The 27575-nt window shown below is 34.7% G+C and overlaps 1 protein-coding gene across 2 annotated transcripts in view; it reads right to left on the reverse strand.

The window, feature by feature from the left end:
- Positions 1–23794, reverse strand: part of LOC149781958 (NACHT domain- and WD repeat-containing protein 1-like) — a 51056-nt gene extending 27262 nt beyond the window's left edge. For both annotated transcript variants that reach the window (XM_089936139.1, XM_089936140.1), the window contains exons 1-17: positions 23698–23794; positions 20404–20658; positions 17671–17873; positions 14668–14783; positions 12921–13096; positions 11932–12060; positions 11141–11329; positions 10445–10647; positions 9873–10015; positions 9307–9409; positions 8715–8927; positions 7810–8140; positions 7046–7198; positions 6481–6630; positions 5438–5645; positions 4545–4701; positions 3786–3957 (exon numbers count right to left, since the gene is read on the reverse strand). In XM_089936139.1, coding sequence (XP_089792265.1) covers positions 3786–3957; positions 4545–4701; positions 5438–5645; positions 6481–6630; positions 7046–7198; positions 7810–8140; positions 8715–8927; positions 9307–9409; positions 9873–10015; positions 10445–10647; positions 11141–11329; positions 11932–12060; positions 12921–13096; positions 14668–14783; positions 17671–17873; positions 20404–20658; positions 23698–23761 — 2965 coding nt within the window. In that variant the 5' untranslated portion in view covers positions 23762–23794. The remainder of the gene's footprint in view (positions 1–3785; positions 3958–4544; positions 4702–5437; positions 5646–6480; positions 6631–7045; positions 7199–7809; positions 8141–8714; positions 8928–9306; positions 9410–9872; positions 10016–10444; positions 10648–11140; positions 11330–11931; positions 12061–12920; positions 13097–14667; positions 14784–17670; positions 17874–20403; positions 20659–23697) is intronic.
- Between the last annotated feature and the right edge of the window lie 3781 nt (positions 23795–27575).

The raw sequence follows: 27575 nt of genomic DNA on the forward strand, positions 1-27575 counted from the left end.
GTTTGAATGAAGTCATGGTATTACTGTTTGAATGAAGTCATGGTATTACTGTTTGAATGAAATCTTGGTATTGCTGTTTGAATGAAGTCATGGTATTATTGAATGGATGAAGTCTTGGTATTACTGTTTGAATGAAGTCTTGGTATTACTGTTTGAATGAAGTCATGGTATTACTGTTTGAATGAAGTCATGGTATTACTGTTTTTGAATGAAGTCAAGTCATGGTATTACTGTTTGAATGAAGTCATGGTATTACTGTTTGAATGAAGTCATGGTATTACTGTTTGAATGAAGTCATGGTATTGCTGCACCTAAGTACAAGAGGTGCATGGGTCCTGATATGAAAAATGATGCTGTCCATTGAACTGGATTTTAACAGTGGGAATAATGAGAATACGATTGTCAAAAGACAAGTGTAAATCGCTAGAAGGGGTGTACACTTTGGTATGGTCAGATATGTGTTTAGAACTGCTGGCACTCAATGAAATCTCACAGGAAAAGAGATTCAATGATTGATTATGGAGCAAATGGGTAGCCAGAAGAGGCTAACGAATGAGTGAGAGGATGCACATTCGGTTCTAGGTACTCTCAGTAATCCGATAATCCGAGTAGCAATGTTTTGAACTTTTTGAAGTGTCTGTAATTGGCATGGAGACAAACTAGATAGCAAATACATGTAATTACAGTAGTCAAATCTAGAAATTATTAAGATACACACATGTGTTTTACAGGCATCAACTTAAAGAAATTCGCTGAAGGAAATGGCTCATCTCAGGTCTAGGTAACACTGGACAACAAATTTTTACAAAAGTCATGTTACTGAAATAAAATTAGTCAATTCTTATCAATTTTTATGTGCTGAACACGAATATGACAGTCAAATTGCAAAATTGGCTCTAGTTTTTTTGTAATCTGCAAGAAATTAATGTTTACATAACGAAATGCATTCCAATAGTAAAAGGTCAACTGTAATAGCCTACCTATAAAAAATCAAGTCATTGACTACATCTTAGATTTCTTCGCCTGTCTCTTGTACAGCTGTTCGGGAGCATCTCTGAGGAGTGTCCAGCAGTAGTCAGCCAGCATTGTAGTGGACCATTTTCCCTGGTATCTTTGTTCCATTGTTGCGATATCTTGATGAAAACGTTCGCCGTGTTCATCACTAACAATACCACAGTTGCTAGGAAAGAAATCCAAATGGGAATGAAGGAAGTGAATCTTTAGAGACATATTGCAGCCAAGTTTCTTATACTTCATCAACATGTCTTCTACTAGTTCCTTATAGTTTTCTGCCCTAACATTTCCGAGGAAGTTTGTAGAAACTAGGCGAAAAGCATTCCATGCTTGTTTCGCGTCACCTTCCAGCAAGTTGTTGAACCGGTCATCTTTGAAAAGCTCTCGAATCTGAGGACCCACAAAAACTCCCTCTTTAATCTTTGCTTCGCTGAGTTGAGGGAATTTTTCATGCAGGTATCGGAATGCTGGCAAAGTCCGGTCAATGGCTTTCACGAAGTTCTTCATCAAACCTAGTTTGATGTGAAGGGGTGGTAGCAAGATTTTCTGAGCCTCAACCAGAGCTGGGTGTTGGATATTCTTCTCTCCAATGGCTACATTCTGCCTGTGAGTCCATTCCTTCCTCATGTAGTGCATTTCCCTTGCTCGGCTATCCCACTCGCATAAGAAACACATGTATTTTGTATATCCTTGCTGCAGTCCCATTAAAAGGGCAACTACCTTCAAATCACCACAGAGGTGCCAGCTGTACTTGTTATACTCAATGGAATTCAGTAGCTGCCTTAAGTTATCGTATGTCTCTTTCATGTGGACAGCATACGCTACTGGAATAGATGGAAGAATGTTTCCATTGTGCAAAAGCACAGCCTTGAGACTCAGTTTCGAAGAGTCCACAAATAGTCTCCATTCTTGTGGGTCATGAGTGATTTTTAAAGCATTCATGAGGCCCTCAATATCGGAACAGAATATCAGATTACTTTCCTTTTTGAAGAAAGGCTCCAATTGCTGGTGGCGCTTTTGATATGCAGTAATTGTGACATCTTCTTCTAGAAGATTCCATTGTTGGAGTCTTGATCCTAGCAATTCTGCCTTGTTCTTTGATAAGTCCAAATCACGAATCAGGTCATTTAGTTCTTCCTGTGTTATTCTGTGTGGGGTTGATGATGCACCACAGTGAAAATCTGGATCACTGCATGCTGATGGACCAGGAGAAGAACAGGTCGACTCACCTTTGTCTTCGTCAGATGAATCAAGAGAATATTCTGCTGGAGGTTCTGGAATAGGAAGTCCCTCACCATGTGGAACTGGTCTCAATGCAGACGGAATGTTTGGGTAGACTATTCTCGACTTCTTTCGCTTCGTTATTCCGCCGGAAAGAGGAGGAACCAAGCAGAAGTAACAGTCATTTAGGTGGTTGCTTGGCTCTCTCCACACCATTGGGACTGCAAACGGCATTGATGACCTTTTGCAATTCAACCACTGTGAAAGCTGTGTTGTACATGTAGCACAGCATATATGCGGAGCCCAAGGCTTGTCTTGGTCACCAACCTTGCATCCGAAGTAAAGATGATATGCCTTCTTCACTTGAGAATTGATACTTTTCTTCTGGTTGGCAAATGTCACTTCCCCACAAATATAGCAAAAATTGTCCGCGGTATTAACACACTTTCGAGGCATTACTGTTCTTTATTGTACGTAAATGGATAAAATAATAAGTTTTATGTAACAGTAGCTTGAACTGTCTTGCACAACGTCTAAAATATTTTAAATGCTGAACCTATCTGATTGGGCTTTATATAGTACACTGCTTACGTCAGCTTCAGCAGCCGCCTGGCATTAGTATAATAGGCCTACACATGTATAGTACACTGCTGACGTCAACTTACTTCAGCAGCCGCATGGCATTAGTATTGCATTGCATCAGAAAATGATGCAATCAACTGTGGATGATGTGAGCATGATGGTATTATGCAATGTTACATCATTATTCCGGATGTTGCTGCAGTCCTACTGGAGAAATTTACACAGTGAAACATAGAAAATGAGGTATATGAATATCTTCAAAACGAGAGCCAATACAAATTTTTCACGGTTATATTCGTGTTCGGCACACCAAAATACTACAGATTAGGGCCTTTTCAAGTCAGTAATGATTTCACTGTTGACCAGTGTAACCATTCAAGGGGTGTTGCGTCAGAAAGATACAACTGTCAAGAGTGACAGATAGGTTTCATACTGTCTGTGAATTTAATGTCTGTGTTGCTTACTTATTGAGATAAAGGATAGGAATGAGAAAGTCTTTGTCAGGTGCTATGATTGGCTTCTGCTTTGTCATCATTTATATGCAGCTAATTACGTGTTATCCATCATTTCACATGGGAACTGCACTTCATACGCCTTGGATGGCAACATCAACTTCAATTGTGTGACTAGATATATATATTTGAGGGTCATAGTATACTATTGGTGTGACACTGGATGACAATATATGACACCTGGAAGGGGATGACCATACAGAATAAAGAGAATGGATGCAAGAACCAAACTCTGTGGAAAGCCAAATCAAAGATATATTGGTCTGGAATGGTTTCTGATTATAGACACAATTTTTGTCCTTTCAGCTAAGTGTGATAATCAAGCATATTATGGTTGCATCATAAATACCAAATACATGCTGAAGTATTATGTCTTGGTCTATTGTGCTAAATGCTGCAAAGAGAAGTGGAGATAAAGTCATTAACTACTTTAAAATGTTAGCATTCGTAACATACAGGTGACAGCCAGCTTTCCATCAGTTGTGACGTCAAGCTGAAGGATTCCTCCTTTGCTGTGTCCAGCCAGACAATGTGTTAACTGATCTCCTGTCTGTCTCAATAGGTTTTGGTTGGGTAGCAGATGAGGCAGAGGATTCCTTCTGCATTGTTCCAAAAATGCTGAGGTATCCTGTCATTAAAAGAAGGAATAAATGAAAGCAACAGTTTAATATATTTCATTTAATAGCAGTACAAGTATTCCATGTGTCAGCTGAACTTGAAGAGTCAATTTTCAATAAAGCAATAATTATCAGAAAAAAACTAATGAAGATAATAGTTCATTGTTTTTCCTAAGCAGATAAACTTCACATGGATATGTAAGGAAAAATCAGTCTTTTATTGTATATATGATTATTTCAAGAGCAATATTAAATTATTTAAAGAAACCAATAACTTAGATTGAACCATTTTTGAAGCAGCCTACATTTTACTATAAAAGTAGGTCAGTTTTCCCTATAACAATATTTTGACACTAATAACAAAACAAAAGAAAATAAAAATCAGGCTTCAGTGTTAGAATTATAGTTCTTTTTTATCTATTGTCATGTCTGACCATATCTTGCTAATGTAAATTTTTGGGGTGCAACTCCTTGAATCCAATATTCCAAGCTTGACCCTGATCATTATTATTGTCATAAAATAAATTGTTAATATTTATCAATCAAATTTAGAGAACTTTTTTTAATTTTTGTACTAATTTATAGCAAGGTCATGTACCTTGCTGGGTGAAATTCTTTGAATCAGCTGCGGTCCGAGTTGGTTGGGATCCTCCACCAAAGCTTCCTGGGATAATTGAAGTGCATCCCTAATTTGCCTGATTAAGTCATCATTAGGGAATATCTCCGCAGCAAGCAAGAAATCAGACCGCAAAACCCTGCAATGGAAAAAGAATGACAATGTAATCAGTCTATTATGGTCCTCAAATATATGAGATGTTGCCCCAAAATTTAGCCATATTGTTTTGATAAAATCAATACTGGCCTAAATTTATGGCAGGTATAAAACACATTCCTCTTCAATTTTGATTATTTTCGTAAGTCCCGGTGACCCTAATTTGTAGTATATATACACTTACATACAAACACACAAAGAGAACACGATATTCCATTCAAAGTTTTAAATAATTTGCACGTATGAAATGATGGGGTACATAATATTCCTATACCATCTTATCTTCATTAGTAGTTAAATACTCATGTTTATAGACAACAGAGATAAAATCACGAATGTTATATACGTCTGTATCTCAGTGTAGTTTCAGGCTAGCATCATTAAATGTAACTAAATGGAACTAATTCGATTCGAACATAGAGAGTAACACATTTCATTAAATGCATGTTAACATAGAATGATCATTAGTGCACAAAACTAATTCAAATTTTTTTTATGCATTTGGGACATGATGATTTGAAAATTTAGCAAGAAACAGACTCTGGTGTCATTCGTGATGCTGTGCGGAACAAACTTAAGAATTTTTTTATTTGATTAATATTCCCCTCTATTTAATTTAAACCATAAGAACTTAGAGATAATTTTGACAAATATCATAGAACAAAGACATGCCTTTACTTTCAGACATAGCTCTTATTATGCAAAAGTTAATTACTTACTCTATGTCAGAGGCCTTTAGTTTGAAAAATAGAAACTCAAAGTTGCAGAGACAGTCTGCCTTCGCAGGTTCCAGCTGTCGGCTCATAATGCGATGGTAAGGCAGATTGTTTAGCTTGCGATAGTTAATTGTATTTTCAAACATTAAAGGTTGCTGTGATACATGTCTGTCTTCTTCTTTTCCATCTTTTTCATTACGCTTTTTTCTGCCTGTTAAAATATAATAGTGGTTTCAACTGGATGCATTTGTGACATTCAGTTTTTTAATTATTAATTGCCTTTATATATATCAGGTTTTTATTTACCTTTAGATTTTCACTAATGGAAGCTGCTTCTAACTCAAGGTAATATGATTCTTGCCCACTCTTGGACAAACTTCCATCTTTTGATAATTTAAACTTATCTGTGACATTTAAAGTTGTCTCGACAGTAGGAGAATAATGATAGTCTAAGCAATTATGTCCCATTAGCCAAAATGAAACTCGACAAGTCACCTGGTATCACTTCATAAGGTATCACATCGCTAGAAATCATCAATTCTAAGCATATTATGAAGAACAAAAAAAGAGTATACAATTGATGAATTACTTATTCCCACCTACCTGCTTCTAGCCATCAATCAATTGTTGCATATTCATAATTCATAGGGACCCCTGCTCACTATAAAAAGTGGAGCAATAAGTAATTTCTTATGGAATAAATTTCATGCTTGGGGGTGTTAAATTTGCCTGATTTTACTTTAAAACACGTACAAATTCAGTTTTACCCTCACTATTTTTCGCCCAATGATGTTTTGAAATTTTAATTATTAATTAATATTTGCTCTCTTGTGCAATAGTAAATATTTTGAAAGAAATGTTTTGGCTATATGAAAAATAATTTTCTAATTAGCAGAATTGGTATCATTGAATAGGAAAATCATCAGTCACTAAAAATACAGCTATACAAATGGTGCTTGGTTCGTTCACTGCTAATTCCTCAATCGGTAACAAAAATATTTGGGAATACATATCAAATCTTGCATCTATACTTGGATAACATTTACCAATAGCCCAACGACCTGCGAAGAAATCCGCCAATGCGCAGTGAAGTTGTGTATTTGTCTTTTCATTACTGCAGTAAAAATCTACTGCAGCTTCAAAGAACTGGCGATGATACCAGAAGAAAACTCGAGCACCATCTGCTCCACGATCGACTGAAACAAAAAGGAGCATGAGTTTGAATGGGTGTCTCTTCTTATGTAAAGTTAATATTTCTCTCTCCTATGTTCAAGCCACTTCGCTTGCAAACTGTTTTTTCTATTAAAGTGTTTGTAATTACTGGAACAAATTTGTGTCACAAGAACACGCCTGAACATAGATTCTAAGCGTTTGAGCCTGCAGTCCTAGTTCTTAGTGTATCAGTAGAATTGTCTTATAGAAAACATTATCGTTTCACGAAGAATACACAATAAAGAAAGAAACAATTTTAGAGATTGTCGCAAATGCGCTTACAGTTCAGACCTGTAGAATTTAAACACAATTATCTTTTTTTTGCATACGTTTTTTGTTTATTATATATTTTGTGTGTATATTTGTTGCTATAAAAAAAAATCATGTGTTATCTTATACCTAGATACTGGTCTAAATCAGCTCGAAGGCGAACCAAAAGCAACGGTGGAAGACGTCTAACAGGCGGTGTCCAATAGGTAAAGATTTCGTTCAAGACATCATCGTCACACGATAGGATGTCTTCCAATTCTGATTCAGACAAACCTCTTTGCGCTGTAAGGAACCATCAAACGTGATATTTCAAGAGTAAAGGATTCATGTAAATAAAATATCAACAGTTGCAAACATAAGCAATGCACATGAAAGAGAGACATCTGCAATTAGTTTATCTGCATTAAAGATATTAATAAACTCATCCCGTCCAACTTGAGATTTTCTACTGCAAACAATCAAATGCTCGGACATATTGACAAAACCAAGACTTTCGTAAAAATTCCTGAACTTTCAATTGAAATTTCTTATCAGTGTACATAACTAATACCAACTACAAACTAGAGTTCCTTTCACTAATAAATCTCTTCTATTTGTGAAAACACTCTCACCGCATTAATGTCTGTATAATAAAATGTTAACAAAATCATTTCCATTTTTGTCACTATTTAATTAATAGGTATTTAAAGTAAAACGAATATATTGAACGAGAAATCTTGACCGGTGGTTTAGCCAGGTGTAGATGAGCCATTTTAATCAGACTGTATCGTCTTTCAAAAGTCAATCATTGATTGAAGAGAAAACACAATTTTACTTTGATTCCAGAAATAATATTTTTAATACTTTGAGACATTGAATTGTATATTGTAGGAGTATGTAAATGCTATGCTTACAGCAAGTAAGGTAACCCAATGCTTTTGACACAAACAATGTACCATGGAGGCCTTCCAGCTTCTTGAACAGAGTATCGATACTCGTTCTGACAGTCATTTGTAGAACCGTCATATCTTTTCCCAAGAATGACTTCCATCTCACCGCCTCGTCTAAGCATAGCTTTAGAAAGAGAGGAGATGGACAGGTTTTGAATCTTTCTTTAACGAGGTTCCTCTGAGATTCGGTAAGTGTGCGTTTCTTGAAGGCAAGCCAAGTATCTATGATAGAAATGACGTCAGCTTCCTGTAGATTTGGTACGTCAAGGAAATTTTCCGAAGTTGCGCCAGTCGACTATTTTAAAGAATATAAACAAAATATGTAATTATATCAGCTTACTCACAGTGAAACCTAGACAAAATGTCCATGATATCTGTGCAAAAACAAGTAAAATAATGTACATTCAAGATATTCTCAAATTTAGCAATTCATAACTCTAATTATTTAGTTTTCTTCTAAACATATATTGCGGCATTTTTTCTTCAACAGATTATATATATATATATATATATATATATATATATATATATATATATATATATATATATATATATATATATATATATAGATAGATAGATAGATAGATAGATAGATAGATAGATAGATATATTAGAAGTCAGCTGTTTAAACAGTTTAGGTGAATGAGCCAGGCTTACATTAACAAACGTTAATAGGACGAGAATTCTGATAATGTCTTTTGTATCATCAATTAATGTAGTTCCATTATCAAATATTATTTATTGATATGCTTTGAAAATGGAAAAGGGTCGATCACCTTAATCACGTCATGTGTATTTCCTGACAACATATATGCATGTAATATTACCAAAATATGACAAACAACCATAAAAACAAACCAATATTTCACCTTGAGGACTGGAAGACACTCGTATTTGTCGTCGGGTAGTGTAGAAACAACAATTTTAACGTTGTAAGGAAGTGGTTTTGGCAGCCACGTTAATTGCTGAGCATTGTTGGAGGGGTCTAGTTGATCCAGGGAATCTAGTATTATGACTGTATGTCTGTGTGTTCCAGCTTGAGCTAAACTGTGGTGGAACTCCTTCACTAGCTCTTGGAAATTCTATTATAAAGATCAGGCGTCAATAATAAAATCAGTGGATAAGGTGGTGCTATCAACAGTAACTACAATCTCGCCAGCTAATTCTACAGAGTAACTTTAAGAATGAGAAAATGTATAAATTACATGCAGAAACTGAATAAGAAACATAATATCATAGCATACAAGCTAAAGTTTTTTCGGAAGAACCAATCAATGGGAATAAGTGAAAAATATGTAGAGAGCGTAATGGAGAACATGTAAGTTTACAGTGTCTGTTTTAAGCTGCCGATATTTTCTGGAAAGAGCTAGAGAAAATAAATACGTAAAGGACTGGTCGATGCTCAGACAATTAAAAGAACTTAAGCAAATATAATTAGCTTTGAAACCTGTTCAGACTTACAGTGGGTATGGGTCTGTGCTCGTTGAATATTCTATTCAGCTGTTTGAGGAGGCCAGTTAGCAGTGGGATGATCGATGTGCTGTCTGGACTGGTTCCAATGAATCTTTAATTCAGAAATCAAAATCTGAATGCATATTTCGATGCGGTACGTAAAACATCGTATTGTGAAGACATGATCCATTCTGAGATATCAGAGGCTTTGTAATGTTACAACTTGTGTAAAGAGTACCAAACAGGTTGGTTCTAAGAAATCTTAATGGACTACGATGCCACGAGAAACTATACTGAGACATCTGTGCGAACACACTGTATCTCGAAGACAATTGTTTTGAAAACTGATACCCATACATCTATGTCGTCATGTTGTATCGCGAAAACACTCAATCAATTAAACAGTTATTGAATGCAGAGTTACAGTCAATATTAAATAACCATAGCAAATGCTTTGATATCAGCGGACGTGTTTGGAGTAACCTCTAAAATTCAATAGAAATAAGATAGTATCGACATTAAAAAATGTGTTTTCGATTAAATTAATCCAAATATCAAACTTTTTATAATATTACCTAAGCAGCAGAACAGCCGTACCGCTTGTCCACTGTTTGATATTCCTTGCTGTCATTGCAAGAATGGATGTTTTTCCAGAACCGGACTGCCCATGGACGACAAATACTTCACTGCTTTTACCAGTTATGTAATCCTTTATTTTCTGCGCTCCAGGGAAGATAATGTAAATACTAGCATTCAAATTGTTTTAATTTTTCATATGCAGGTTTCAGTAATAAAAGATATATTTACATAAACTCATTCAATATTAAAATATGATTTTAAAGTAGACATTTACATTGAATATAAATGTAAATTTGTTGTTGTTTCTTTCTTTGTTTAATTTTTTAAGAGTTAACATTCCGACATAGACAATTATGCTGAACTTTGGAAGGAAGGCATAGGATTCAGTACAATATCTGTATTGTTACATTTTGTACATTGATCGATAAATTAAACACATTTTAAGTTTGTTTAGCATTGGATTTTTAAAAATAAAAATAAAAAGCAGATATTTTCACAAATGTTCTTTAATATCTGGAAGAATGGTTAACCTTTATTAAAAGCACAGAATTTCCATCACGACAATTACCTTGAGACTCTCCTCCCGGCCATGAAACAATTCACACTTTTTTTGACAGAATCTGACATGTTGAAATACTTCTTCTAGGAGACTGTCACTATTTGCTTGTTTTCTTCTCACCGCTGTCTCAATCATTTTCTTTATCATAGCAACAAAGTCATCGTTGAAATCTTTCAAGTATTTCTTGTGTTCGGGGTTATCTAAATCTATACCTGGAGTTTTAAAGAAAAAAAAAGACATGTATGCTTTCCAAAAACAACAAAAAATACCAACAAAAGTATTTTGACCACAAAAAAAACAAAAAGTAAATGCTTCGATTCCTTAAAATAGGTATCTGTTTTTCGCATACTAATTCATTTTTATTCAGTAATTAGCCTCATAACAATTAGAAAATTTTCCTTAGTATTGTGCCGACAATGTAAAACACAGATGCAGTCAATAAAACTGTATCAGTATATAGGTCTTTGTCAATGGGGCATCATTGTTAAGGACATCTAGATCTGAACCTCACATTCAAACACGCTGCCTCCTGACATCAAATTATCCGTCCTAAAGAAAAGGATGACACGATGTCATTGAAGAGTGTTTTGAAATTATAATTTCCTCTGCTATCAGTTATAGTTCCAAAGTTTACCTTAGAGAAAACGTAAACTTTAAAAAAACTGCTTTAACAAACACAAAAACAGTAGTCTAAATTTTTTGTACCTTTTTCTGTCCAATTAATTTCATATTCTTTAAGTCTCTCCTTAGTTATACATTTACTCATAAGGTCATCACGGAGCTCCCTGTGCAAAGCACGGGCCCTCTCTTGTAATCCCTGTGCTTTCTCCAGCAATTTCTTTTTCTCCTCAGGCGATGCCTTTTCCATCTCCTTCTGACTGGGTTCGACACAATCTAAAACAACGAGCTTTCGTGTTTATCATAACCTTACACCCTTCCAATTAGTGGCATTAATCAAATACTATGGTTCTTCTGCAGCAATGATCACTATTTTGAAGTGGAATGAGTAAAATATCACTCCTTCAAAAAGCATATGTGTGCTCTAAATGGTTTGTACAAAACCTATTACTGTTGCAAAGGCGAGAGAATTAATTATTATGTGATATATCTACATTACATACTATTTCCTTGATTCCCAAAGTATCTGAGAATTAGAACGTTCCTTTTCTATATAAAAAATATGAATTTAATATCAAAGAAAATAATATTGATCTTAACATGAAATTGACCTCAAAGATTTACATCTAAATTTAGATTTGTTCTTGAATATTATACTGGTATTATATATGTAACTTGTACGACTTGGAACGCTAAAACATTATCTGAAAGCTATGTTTAATAACGTACTTGAACTCTCCTTTAGATTTAAAAAAAAATCATCCAGCAGTAAATCTAATAAACTATTATTTTCTTAACTGACAAGTACATCTGATAATAATGAACACATAAACCAGTTTCAAATTATTACCTGGATAGGATAAGTATAAGTATGTTACCTATAAATCTTCTGGTTACACTTCCATTGGGAACATCTTCTATTCCTTTGAATCTTCTTTTCAGCCAGCAACAGCACGTGGATCTATTCTGGGCCTCTAGCATTCCCATGCGAACTTCTTTCTCTGTAACTGAAAACATTTTCTTTGTCCATTGTCGGTCAGAATTATCCAATGGGAAGAACACGTTGCATAATTTCCTGCACATTTAAATATACTTTAATATTTTCGTATAAAATGCATCCGAATGCATTTGACCTCTTTCGGTTTTTGTTGTTGTCATAACATGGTTCATAAAGCATCAATCATTTAACTGCATCGTTCAAAAAGTGTTATAATGTTGATATCAATTTATCTGGATAGATACCAATTCAGCCATGCATCAGAACAGTACGAATGATAAATTGGTCAACGGTGCAGTTATGAAGTACGTGTTAAATACAAGTGTACTTATAATGTGCAGTTGACTTAATGTCTGATTTCTATTTGGCCTACAACTAAGACTGACTACCAATAAAGTCAAGCACTAGTCCCGCATAACAATGTTCCCATAAAATTCTTCTAAGAATTAAAATATACAATATCTCGGTTATGTTAACATTTGTAAATACACAACTTTGTTCCAGACATTATACAGCTAATTGACATATAAAATTGCAATCATTTAATTGTTTAATATATATATATATATATATATATATATATATATATATATATATATATATATATATATATATATATATATATATTCCATTTACTTTTTTCATGAAAATTTTTAATCGTAATGTGAATAAGTACATTTTGCCGCAAAAGACTTATGATACAAAATTGTCATTGCAAATGTTATTACTATAGGCTAGGCAAAAGATATAGCAAATTTCAGTTTGAGGAAACAATATTAAATCATTATAATACGACCCGTTGTCTCAGCTAAATGTTAAAGTTCAGCTGTTGCATTAAAATATGTTTAAGTCAAACAGTGTCATTGTTACCAGATGAAAAATACTGTCGAGCCTTTTCGCGTCCCAAGACCTCTAGTGCTGCATGTTCCAGGGCCGCGTGCAGATTCTCAGATTCCTCTAACCAGTCTGTCTTACTGTGAAAGTGGGCTGATATGGGATCAAGTGCGTATTCTGCGGGCACTGCGTTCTCATCACGATGATACCATCTAGGAAATCAGTCATTCAACCAATGAGTGTGTTAATCTCTCTCTCTCTCTCTCTCTCTCTCTCTCTCTCTCTCAGCAGAGGAATAGAGGTTTGCCAATGATGTAAGAATGCTCTCATAATGTCTCTCTTTATTTATTATTTGAAACAAAATGAAAATACATAAGATAATGCTTGACAATGAAAAACATTTAAATTATTCATGCATATACAATTCATCCAATCGATTGTTAATTGTACATGTAGCACTTATTCAATCAAGCGTTATATGTATAGGTAATACTCATTTAAGAATGAGTAATAGGTACATGCACCTCTCGTCTAGTCAGGGTTGATATGTTGACATATATGCATTTATCCAGTCATGGGTTATATGCACATGCAACACCCATCCAATCCTGGGTTATATGTACATGTACCATTCTTCCGGTACAAAATATACCTACATGTACCATTCTTCCAACACAGGGTCATACGTACATGTACCATTCTTCCAACACAGGGTCATACGTACATGTACCATTCTTCCAACACAGGGTCATACGTACATGTAGCATTCTTCCAGCACAAAATATACCTACATGTACCATTCTTCCAACACAGGGTCATACGTACATGTACCATTCTTCCAATCCTTCTTTATACGTGTGTGTACCATTCTCACAATCCCGGTTTATACGTAAATGTATTATTCTTCCAGTACAAGGTTATATGTACATGTACCGCTCGCCATATCCAGGGTTAATAAAGATATATACTACTCATTTTATCAAGGGCTATATGTAGAATTATTTCTAAATTCTAAACTTAAAATTTTGAATTATCCGTACATGTCTTACTCATCCAATCGTGACATGTGGTATTCATTCAAAACACTCTTCGAATATATTTTGAATCACACATACATGTAGCTCTCGTGCCGTTCAGGGTTATTGTGGTATTATTGCTAATTTCTATTCAAATAGTTTCGGAACTTATTTTTCAACCAGTAATGTTTTCTATTTGAAGTCGTATAAGATAGGAAAATGTCTGTGACATGGCTTGATAAGGATTCCAAACTTCCCCAAATGACTTATTTACTAATGTAATATACCACACTAATCACGGTATATAAAAAAATCATAATTTGAAAATTACACAAAAACAGTCAGTTAACAGTGCCTACACAAAAACAAAGTCAATTAACAGTGCCCTACACCTACGTCATGTGGAATAAATATTACCGAATAGCATGCACATGCGCAAAGATGTGATGGCTATATATGTGTAGGGTGTAATAAATAATTTCAGAATTAGGAAGGTTATATCCACAGTTTACGGGCTTGGTATTTGTGCTAAGCTGTCAACATATCTAAAAGTTTTATGAAGTAAGAAGCGTTATGACAATTTTTTCTTAAAATGGGGGCTCTTTGTGACGTTGTGGTGGTAATCTGGGAAAATATTTTTGAGGACATTTTTCTATCATATTAAAAATGAACAAGCCGGAATGCAATTGCAAAACATATTTTTACAGAGTTTCAACGTGAATGACAGGTCTTCTTTTAACAGCAGACTAAATGTATCGCATACTCACTTTGAGAAAAGAGATTTCGTCATGGTAGATGTTTCACTCTGGATGATGAGTTCAAAATCAGACGCCGGAATACTTCGAGGCAGAGGGCGATATCCGTACTTGTGTGACAGCAAGGACTGCATGCATATATATATATATATATATATATATATATATATATATATATATATATATATATATATATATATATATAGATAGATAGATAGATAGATAGATAGATAGATAAGAGCGGCCTGGCGGCCAAGAATCGAAGGTCAGTAACTGCTGCTTGTTATAACCTTTCCCTCCATGCTTCGAAATTCATTCGTTACATGCGTTACCAGGTCAATACCGTAATTTGACACGTTTTTGATATCAGAAGTCATTTGAATAATAACAAGTTTGACATTGCTTGTAAGTCTATTTAGTCACAATAAGTCAGGATCTAAGCAGGCCGTAATATTTAGACGAAATTACCTCTGCAGCCAGAATACGCGAAGTTGGCATAAATAGGGAGAAAGGGGTGTAGAAAGTTCCAAACAATCATTTTAGATTAATGTTTCAGTATAAGTTCATGTCTAGTTATTAAAATGATGATGAAATAGTATTAAAAATATTAAATCTCTTACTATTTTGCTTCATGATAGTTGTTGTAGAAAAAGAAACGAATATGGCAAACTCGAAAGCTGTTATTGTTATCGAGTTCAACGCTATTTTCTGCACAAGATAGGCTATACATGGTAGCCAGTATAACTGGTGGAAGAAGAACCCAGGAAAACCTCGGAAGAACAACCGACCCACGGGAACCTACTGGTAAGCCTTCTCACGTACCAACGCTAGCCGAGCCCAAGACTCGAATCCACGCCGACAGAAGTAGGATAGCAGTAATCCAGAACGGTGAGCGCTTTAGGCCACTCGTCCACTCGAAGCCTCAAATTCGACAGTAGGTTACGGTTGAAACTCGGCAACAATTTCCAGAGAAGAAAACTTCATCCAATGTTTGTTTATGACGAAATACTGGATAAAGTGATTAATTTTATTTTTAATGGATCTGGAAAAGAAAAATTAGTCATAATTTTCCGCAGATTGAACAGTAATGAAAGTTTTCACTTTTTTCAAGGTTTCTGTGAAACGTTTCTGCAGGACTGAAAAGGCAGCAACGTAATTTCTGATATTTATGATCCTCACATTAGCACTAAAATTGGACTAAAGAACATAGGATTTCCATTTCTTTCTCTCTACCGTCTTCTTTCTAGGGAAATAATGACATAAAAGTCGACATTTACTTTGGTTATTAATGAGCTGTACTTAAACAAAATGGGTTTGGGTAATGCCATGGAAGCAACAATTCAATGAAAAATAAATTTTACCTTTTGTGACTATTTAGGTGAAATGACAAACTCTAAAGTAACTAATTCGCCTTAATCAGCCCCTAGCGTGGTTCCTATAAGTATTGGGATTGTTGATAAACTGACATTAGAGCAGACATCTCGTCCGTTTTAATAATGACAGACATGTATTCCCTTTATAACTACATCATTTTTGCTGATCAACTGTTTAGATGCTTGACAGTACATATTGGTAAGATTGATACACACATTTTGCGCTTTGAATAGTGTACATTCAACAGGTGGCCTGAGATTCGTCTGCCAAGGTATGCTTGGTCTAGTTGTTGACGTTGGGTTGGCTTTAATGCCATTCTTCAGCACATGATAGACTATTTTGGTAGCCATTATAACTGGTGGGGAAGGAACTGGAGAAAAAAACTCAATAGGACCAAAATACATGTTAATATTTTGCTGTGTCAAAAGGCATCCTCTCTACGAAACAATAGCATAAGCATATGTATTGAAATTCAACAGTTCTTGCTTTCTTCCTTCTACTCATCTGAGTTCTTGTTACATGTATCGTCTTCCCTCCTTCGCGTGTCTCATCAGATCCCACATTGTTCTATCGTCTCTTTGTGTCCTCTTCGGCACACGTTGATCCTCTCTGCGCCAATTGCAACCGGCGCCAAAAGCGTCAGTTTTACGATCCAAATTCAACATTTCCAAACATTCAAATCTCTAGGAGCAGCTATCCTCTAACACACTTCTAATTCGTTTCCTCGAGCGCGCTCAATAAAATTTCGGTGAGCTGTTCTCCAAACGAACACACGCGCCTACGCTTAATTTTCGATTTATCTCTCGTCTTTGAAAACCACTTAGTCAACTATATCTGAATGGTCTAGTCGCATCGAATTTTTCGTTGTCGAAACCAACTTCTGTTTACACAGGAATGTGAATTCCCTATTACCCATCTATCTAGCACCCGACAAATAGCAGCCATCAAAGTATCCGGTCTTCTTTGAAATTCCGCCCTCTCCTATATTCAGATTTAAATAGACACGCAACGCGTGTACTTAGGTAACAAAATTCTTCTACGAACTAGGGTTCGTTAAACTTTTATATCAATCTCCGTCCGTCTGAGGCATTGGATAACAATGAAATTAACTAGTGCGCAAACACGCACATCCAAAAGAGTTGTAAATGCTTTCAGACGATGAACGAAGGTAATCCTAAAGCAGCGGTCTACCCCGCTAAATATGTTGACAATGCCATGCTATGAGGTAAAAGGCTTTTTTGCCTTTACTTAGGAACTTAATAAAGGTAGGACGGCATGAACTATTTTCCAGAGAAAAAGTCGGACAACCCAAATAAAGTTAATTAATCGATATATATTGTTATAAGGAATGAATAGTTCAGTTCTACTCATGAAACTCAAAAGGATGGGGGCAGGGTCCATTAAAAGTCTATTAAAAACTTTACTTCTCGACCAAAATCGTGTTTCCCATTAAGTTTCACCAGTAAAGATCCGCGTGTTGTCTCAACAACGTTCGATGACAAATTAAATCTCTGGCAAAGTATGATTTGTAATATGGCCCTAAATGCCATCATACACAGAATATAACTTTACACGTGTTGGATAAGTTTCAAGAGCCCGAAAAATAAAAAGAAAGAAGAAAAAATAAAAAGCAATACATACAACAAAGTTTGGTCCTGTTGACAACTTTTGACAGCGTGCCAGTTCTAGCAGACAGAGGTCAGTTCCCATGTGGTCATCAGTGGCTTCATTGGTCACGCCCCATCGCATGTCCACCACCTGAAAGTCATAACCCAGTTGTTGACAGAACTCTTTTAGTCGCGGGTAGGCGTCTATCATCAAATAGTTCCTCTCCTCTTTTGTATCTGCAATGAGGTCATCCTCCATTGTAATTTTACATTTTTAAAATCACAAATGAGGTTCATATGAGGTAGATTCATATGAGGTAGATAATAAAACGGAGAGGCTCTGAGGCAAATTGTTTAAGAAAATACAAACTTTACTGTATATGATGTTCAATAGTCTATTGCCCTGTCTAATCAAAACCAAACTAAATCATATTAGTTCAACGGATTCCGAGATATGTGGATTTTTTAATGGTCTTCCTGCGTACTTGCTTCCTAAAAAAGGTATTAAGATTGCTTGAAGAGATAAGTGCAAAAGAAGTTCACTGCCTAATGATAGGTCACACCTTTTTTCTTTGGTGTGGCCTGATAGCCTGGATCACAAATCCAGAAATCGTGCATTGATGTAAGACTAAGTAGAAAAAGTCAAATTTTAATGCATGTCATTTCGAACAGAAGGGTAGACTAATTTAACAAACCAAGCACACGTACTAACTCTTAAAGTTGTAATTAAATTTATTTATAGATCTTCAAAATTATTAAAAGTTTATTTCCAGCATAACAATGTGCTACAACTGAACAGTCTCTTAAACTATTAAAAATGATTGGCAAGTCAAAGAGTGTCTAGCGAACGGTGAACAGACGACATTAAGCGGGAGGTCGTCTTGAGTTCGGAATGCTCATTTAACTTTTCAAAGATATTTGACCTAATGTTTCGGCAACGCTTGGGCATATTCGTTATGGAATCCATCAAATGCAGTGATATGGGATAGCAAAATCCCACCGAGGTCAGAACTTTCCGGATAGAAGGTATTTTGCCGAGTTCATGCCCAAAATATTCAAGCTGTAGTTATTGTAGGGTTTAACGCCATTTTTCAACAACACACGATAGGCTATACATGGCGGCCAGTATTAATGGTGGAGGAAGAACCCGGGAAAACCCCGGAAAGAACCACCAACCCACGAGAAGCTACTGGCAAGCTTTCTCACATACCCACATTAGCCGAATCCAAGACTGGAACCCACGAAAGAGGTGAGATGGCAGTGATCCGTAACGGAGAGCGCTTTAGACCGCTCGTCCACCCAGGCCCCCCCCCCCCCACCACCACCACCACCGAAATAGTCAAACCAAGGGGATATTACTTCCGTGTCCGACACTAGCGCATGCAACTGATTATTTTCTCATTCCTGAATGAAATGCTGGAGTTTAGATAAAGATTGAAATATTGGCACATGATGTAGAATTTAAATGGACATTATATTAGTTACAAACAAATTAAGTCGACTTCAAATCATCATGTGCACTCATGAGCGATTGATATTTCTCATCAATGTAACAGAAGATTCTCGCGAAATTAACATCCTTACTTTCCTTTGGAGGCTATCTCCTATCGACTATCACAAGTAGTTTTTTCGGTCTCCTCGTGAAAAACACGTGCTAGCAATTTCAGCAACCGCCTTTATATGTACCTAACTAGTGTCAGCAATCGTCTATATGTGTAATTACCCACCTTCAGCATGAAAGCTTAATGGTTTCAACTGTACCAAATATTATGTCCATTGCATGCTAGCAATTAAGTGTACTAAATCTAGAATTAATGTGAGTTTATATGACTATAATTAATAAAATAAAATGATCTGCAAAGGGGTGAGAAAATAATCGGTGTCAGGTTTGTCACCATGACAACTAATCTAGAGTACAATAATGCAGATCTGTGGGAGTAAGCACCTATCAAAAACTAAGGAAACCGCAAAATCGGATGTCCTAGATGTCCTTAACGAACAGTGTAATCGGCCAGGACTCCGGTCTCTTGCTAATTAAAGTATAAATAACATTCAATCTCTAAAACATTAATAAATAAATAACTTAAAGAGGCAATATCTAAAAACTTATAAATAACATAACGTAGGAAGCACACCTTAAACACCTCGACTAGTAATACCATAATAACCTTGAAAATCTCTCTTCATACATGATTTCTATTAACAACCTCTATAAACAGAATAGAACCCTCCCCCTTTTTAGAACATTTTGAAAAGAAAAAAAAAAAGAAAGAAAAAAAAGAAACACCAGGCAAATGCAACAAGAAACAAGCGATGTGAAGCAACCAGGACCGTTCCCGAGCTCTACTTCCCACTAGTGACAGCCAGCCATTCAACTGTAAGGGACCTTTATGGACCCACAGATTGAGGCCAAACTATCAGGGTTCCTTGAACCCATAAAAGCCTGGGGGATGTGGCACCATTCCCTTCCCCAGAAACAACTAGCAGGCTGCGGTGCAGTCAGAAGAAAGTGGCACATGCACAATTGTGCGCATACCACTAAAATTAAACTCAACAACAACAAGTAATTACCATGATACAAAAATATTAGGGTATATTGACATTTATGGTAAGGAAAAGTACATGGACTGTTTACATGTATTCCAGTAGTCACTACCTTGACTCGGCATTTGTTTTTCATTCAAGTTGAATATTTTATGCATTGACAGATAAATGACATAGCTAGATTCTTGATCATGAACGTAACTGTCGATAGCTAAACACTTACCTGTGAAGGTGCTGCTAGTAAAAATGCGGACGATTTTTGCAAGGGTTGGGCATTCGATGTCGATTTCCCCTTGCAGGGCCTTTTTCTCAGTCTCTGAAAGTACGTGTTTCTCGCTCTTCAACTGACTCGGCTTAACAATATGTGGTGTCGTGTTCTTTAAATCGTCCAATTTCCGGGATAATTTCTTTAAATAATATCCTGGCGTGCGACTCATGATGTCTCTTAACTGTTCTAGTTTTTCCTCCTTCCTTCGATCTGTAAAGCAATCCATAAATGTAGAATATTTGGAACCAAAAACTGAAGTGGATGAAATATTGTATTAACTTTTTGAATTAAATGGTTTTTCTCTGCAGATATTTTTCTTTTCAAACATAACTGGGATTTTTTTTTAAAAAACAAACGCCGAAAATTCTGTGCAAATAGTTTCGCATTTATGCTTCTTGAGGCATGAAATGTTTTGAAAGAAACGGATGACGTCTTTTATTTGAAAATAACAATTACGTCATTACGTAACGTGATTAATGATATGCATCGTCATAACAATTATATATGCCATGACCTAAAAGATACAAGAGTCTCTAATGAAACCTGAATCAGTAAAATAAGAGAATAAAATAGAGACAAACAGTCATACATATAATTATAAAGGATATACAATATAATAAATTTTTGTTTAAAAATGAATTAAAAAAATTATACACTTTTATATAGTGCATTATCAGTAAGGCCATTAGGATACAAAGTATTTAACTTATGAATCCAATAAGTTTCTTTTATGAGTCTATTAATGTCACCTAAGTAAGCTAATAATCACCAATATGTGGAATATTCTTCATGTCATCCCATGTCATGTAAAAACGGTATACCATATAGCCAGGTCAAAAGATACCGACGCATTATTTCAGGCGATTGTTAATTACAAGATTCGTTTAATAAATTACAAACATATTTCCAAAATAGAAACTATCCTATGCATTGATTCTGCGCCGAACAAAGCCCGTAATCTTACTCAACATGGGGATTTATATACAGCAGAATGTAAACTAGAGAAAAATATAATTCCTTTCACAATACAATATAATCCTTCATTACCTAATATAGGTTGTATAATTAATAAATAGTATAGTCACCTAAATTTATCAAATAAAACCAGCGTGAGATCACTATACAAAAATAAACCAATTCTCGCTTATATAGAACCCAAGAATTTGCATGATTTTCTAATTAGAACTAAACATACAGAAAATAATAGAGACAATTTTCGTCATCTAAATGTAAGATACACCGATGCTCTCAATGTACAAAGATAAGAGAAAGAACTTCTTTCAGTAGCGCTAATACAACGGAGGTGTCTTCTCTGCGTGATAACACTAACTGCATATCAAATGATGTGATTTATCTAATAACCTGTAAAAAAAAAATGTAGCATGCAATATGCTGGACAAACACTTCAATAAGTTTCTAAGATAATGAATAATCATCGCTTTCATATAAAAATTATAGAGCTCTTCAATTTTTCTCTAACATTTTAACACACTTTAACACCAATAATCACTCTCTACTCGATTTTTCTTTCATGCCCTAAAATAGTGTGCAATGTGATATGAATAGACTCATAAAAGAAACTTATTGGATTCATAAGTTAGATACTTTGTCTCCTAATGACATTAGTCCCGATGCACTATATGACATTGCATCATTTTTTTGTAAACTGACATACTGTATATCCTTTATAACAGTATAATAATAATAATAATAATAATAATAATAATAATAATAATAATAATAACAATAATAATAATAATAAACAACTCTTCAACGAGGATAACACATTTGGTCATGGCTGACCAATCTGCCATGTGGTCCTAAATTTTTGTAATAAAAATAAAATAATTAAAAAACAATGGAAGACCATGCACATAACCATGTATTGTCGCACACTCATTCATACATATTTGACATTAATGACTATGTGTGACTATACTGGGAAACATACAAATATATATCAATTATGGATATGATTTTAAAGTTTTCTATTCAGAGCTTTTAATATGTTATTCCAGCTGGTCTAAAAGGAATTTCTTTAATGATATTTTAAAAGAAGCAAAGGAAGTTGAATTACGTATCCTCATTGGTAAGGAATTCCATACAGTAGGTGCTGATACAGTAAATGAGCTTTTGTAATGATTGGTTTTCGACCAAGGAATCTGGAGATCGTTGTTAGTCGTCGATCGGAGATTACGCTCAGTATTCGATGATCTTTGTTCAATTATGTTAGAGATATATTCTGGAGAAAGACCGTTTAAAGACTTGTATGTCATGATTCCTTTAAAATAAAGAATACGTTTTTGTATAGGTAACCATTTCAGACGTGAAAACAAAACATTTGAGGGAGTAAATTATATGCATGACTGTTTGTCTCTATTTTATTCTATTATTTTACTTTTCAAACATAAAAATAAATACGTAGCAAAAAACAAACACTTTTATGTAATCGGTAGTGTTAAAAGAGTTAGCTTATTCGTTTTGTAAGTGTTAAAGCAACTTTATACAGCTTTGCTAACTTATCACTAAAATGTATTACGTTTCTTTTGTAAGTTTTTTTTTTACAAACACGCTTTTGATATAAGTTAGTTCTTTATAATGAATACTCTTTAAATCTTACTTGGAAAACAAAGGAAGTTCAACATCTGCCTCAAAATGTTTTAACAGCATTGTTTCAACACTCATTGACTGAAATATTTAATGTGTGTTCTTATGGGTGGTCACTCAATTTTCTTGACATTTATGCCGGCAGACTTGAACGCGACAAGTAAACATAGATGATGGCTCTCATGTACTTAATCGAGATGAAAAACTTTACTTTTTCGATTTAAACCTAGCTGATTCCAACTTGTTTGAAGACATCGGATTCGTTGGTAAATATGTCGTATTTTAATATCATAAATGAAAATACCCCAATCCTTTCAGTATACGAAACTTGACTTTAATACATCCATCTTACATGTTTCCGTCAGTTACATCGAATACCCAATTACAAATGAATTCTACCATGGGATAAAGAAACTGCAAGTCAAATAAATATCTGATATTCAGTTCAATATATTTGTTTCCATGAAAATTAGGAAAGTCAGGTCCAGATCTATTATTAACTGTATTATTTGGAATGTAATTAACTGATTAAACTCTTTCATGCTTATCAAATAAATTCAAATAAAGCAACACATCTACCAAGATAAGTATTAATGAATGTGTATAACTCTAAACTAGACTCACTGTATGTAGAGCACTTACCCTTCCATTTTACACCAGTGTTCTTTGCGACACCTGCTCCACCCTTACTCGTTCCAGAACCCATTACGTCCCTTTACTTTTCAAACCTCTCTAATACCTGTTTCACAAAATTGTTGTAAGATTTATCATAAACATCATCGTAAATAAATAATGTGTGTATAATCATTAATGTCTGTATATTTAAAATTCAATTCCCATTATATGAATAAAAAAGTAATTAACTAATTAGAAACAAAATATTTTGGGCATATAGATTAAAATTAATACTTTTTATCGTTATTTTCATATGTCATTTATGATTAATAAATGAGTAGAAATTCATCATTGATCTATAGGCCTGCAGTTGAAAGAATGTTTATATATTTGTATTATTACGCCATGAACGGATCACAATTTGATACAGCAATATTATTGGTATATCAGTATGGTTTGTAGCAACACTTTAAATGCCAAGTTATTTTTAATATATATATATATATATATATATCATACTTGCACACAAAATTAAATTTCTAATTTTGAAATGTCATATAGGTACATTAATGCATTGATACAATGTAAAATTTGAGTCATACAAATTAAAATCACTGGAAAGTTATTAATTCATTATGACATGAAAATGAATTAGTGCATTGAAACAATGTATTAGTGTATTGATACAATGTATTAGTGTATTGATACAATGTATTAGTGTATTGATACAATGTATTAGTGTATTGATACAATGTATAAGTGTATTGATACAATGTACCAATATCATACTTTAATTTTCATAAAGAATTAGCTTGAATTATTAAGGTCTGGATGTAGAGTACTTATGAATCAGAGTTCCTTTTCTTCAATTCAAGATTCACTATTAGTTAAAACTTTATGAAAGGGAAACACTTTGAAGTTTCCTCCTGAAGAGTTATATGTAAGTTTATTGACTTCTAATAACATGAGTTCTTCTGTTTTTGTTTGCTGTCTATGTCTGTCATTCTCATATTAGTTCATTTTTCGTCTGACCTATGTAAAAAGCTTCACACTTTACACATATTAATGCATAAATCACATTTCTTGAATTGCAATTTATGACATGTTTAACTTTAAATAGCTTACCATTTTTATTTTATTTTATTAAGTTTCCTTCTATTATATTTATATTCGTACCAAATTTGGTTACTCTGGCCTCTCATTCAATGATTTCAAATTTAGATCTAGTAAGAATTCATTTCAAATATTTGCGTTGTCTCTTACTGTTATTAATTTTCCCTTTCTCCAAGACATTTTTCGTTTTATCACTACGTTTTAATAATTGTTAACATGTTCGTACCATCGGTATGATATTTGTATTCCGTGGATTATAGGTTGTGATTAAAGGAATTCCATTTGATGATGGATTTATGTTTTCACGGTTATTTCCCTTGATTGGTACGAGTAGATGCAAAACTTGTTCAAATACGATAGAAGGAAACTCAATAAACATACACATAACTGTTCAGGAGGAAACTTTAAAGTCTTTCCGTTACACAACTAGGAATATTGTTAATATCTCGCCGTATAAACAATGACGTAATTCATATTACTATGACGTCAAAGTGTATATTTGCAAAATTATTGTAAAGAAATAATGTATTCATCTGAAGAGCACCCATAAAGAAATGACATACATAACCCACCCAAAAACTCTCTAAACTCAGATTAATACACATAGAAGACGGGCGCTTTTGATACGTCCCTAGGGACCTGAATACTCAGCAAAAAATTCCCGTCTTCTTAAATCCCAAATATATCCTTAAAAATCAACAAAAAAAAATATTTTTTATATAAAAAAAATCTTCTTCTCTGCTCTCTTCCTAGCCCTAACATGAAAGACAGCCAAGGTAATACTGCGGCCTACTTCTGTGATACAGACCATACTAACACTAAAGCAGCACCGAGTTTTCCATCCAATGCAACCTAGCTCATATTTAGAACAATTTCAGAAACAAGAACCAAAACTCAAAATTCGCGCAAGTACATCCATCTAGACCAGTACCCTGGAATGAGCGGACTAGTACCTGCAGATGGTCACCTGCCTTCCTGGTCACGTCCTCCCTTGCCTCAGTCGGATGCAAATAAGCGTGCAATGCGCACATGAAACACCTAACATAAATAAAAGCAAAAATAAATGTATAGCTAGTGGCACTATAGTGTCCGAATCCTTACACAATTCTATCAAGAGGCCTACAATAACTACCCAGTCCAGCAGCTAGCAGAAGCAGCTAACTACATTTTTACGCTACAATTTTCCCGGAAATTAACTGAGAGGAAAAAGGACTGCAGATAAATGTAAAAAGGCAGAAGAAAAACGGGGAACTTCTGCTTAAAAAGCCCTTCTAAGGGCTACCAATATTGCCTCTTATCCAGGGACCACTTTGGCTTGGTATCCCCTTTCGATAAAACTATTAAGTACACTAACTTGATCCTTCAATCCACCAGTTCAAAATTCAAACCCTTTATGACCTAACAGTGACCAAACTTTTTATATGTCGCTCAGACATATTAGTTATTAAAAATTTGTAGGGCATCTACAATGTACACTATGTACTAGAATTTTTACGATTGTTAGGACGTAGGAAACTTTTACAACTTGTTTTGATCTGACCCAATAGCACAGGTGGCAAACACATTATGTATTGTCCATTAGTAAAACTATACTAAATTTGACTAAGTACGGGCTGGCGTTCATGGGAATGCACGACATCCATGTCTGGCTTGCCGAGTTCATTGCCCTCTTACCTCTCTCGGACATCGTTTAACGGCGGAGATATGGAACAATTTCCACCCGCCTGAAGCGAGGTGTCCCGATGTGACGTCATCGATGCGACCAATCGCAACGGGCGTTACGTACTGCTTAGGTCGACAGTAACGGACTGAATTCAAATCAATTCCCACTCATGAAGCCCTTCATTCAGGTCGTTAGAGACATATAGCCCTACGACCTGACAGCTGAATTATCAGTGCTCCTTGAGCACACAAACGCCTGGGGGATGTGGCACTAATTCCTTCTCCAAAGAACATTTAGCATCCCGCTGTGCGGGAATAAACCCGTCGCATATGCGCTTCTGTGCGCATGCGACGTAAATCAAATTAATCAATCAATCAATCCAGAAAGACGATGCGAAAGCGCTTGAATGAATAAAGCATGTCACATTAACTAATTTTTCAATGTATTATCCGACACATGGACAAATTCATTTATTCATGTTTTTTAAAATAAATAAATAAATAAATAAATATATATATATATATATATATATATATATATATATATATATATATATATATATATTCTGCGCGACGGGTAATTCTGTGCAACGATACATCATTTCTGTAAACACATTGGATCAAGTGTTATTTTGGTTCAAAAATCCATTTTGTATCTTAAAAAAAGAAGGATCGTACTTTAATCAAGGAAAGTGATACTCATAAAGTGTACAAAAATATCCCACATTTTGACTCGAATTGCACATGAAAATGTGATTTCTAAATGTCAACATGAATACCCACTCAATGATCTTCTTGAACCGGTAATCCAGAAAATTCGATCTACTATTTACTATGTATATTTCAGAACAATACAAATAAATACATAATATAAAAGATTAAAATGTATTCCTTAAAACAATACTACATTTTAATCCAAGTTTCAAATTTTGCAAGAAGTTGTCCCACACGTACAAAATCGTCTGATATCCAACGTGTCAACTTACCGCTAGAACATAAATTCTCAAGAAATTCCTCGGCGTATAGTCTGTTTCTAAATGATGTAGTAACTTTTCCCCTTCAACAAGACGTTGTAAACACATTGCATCCTATTCACTGTTGTTTTTCTTCCACCTAACAGCTTTTTTAAA

The sequence above is a fragment of the Sinohyriopsis cumingii genome, chromosome 15 (assembly GCF_028554795.1).
Source record: "Sinohyriopsis cumingii isolate HCF-2022 chromosome 15, ASM2855479v2, whole genome shotgun sequence".
Taxonomy (NCBI): Eukaryota; Metazoa; Mollusca; class Bivalvia; order Unionida; family Unionidae; genus Sinohyriopsis; species Sinohyriopsis cumingii.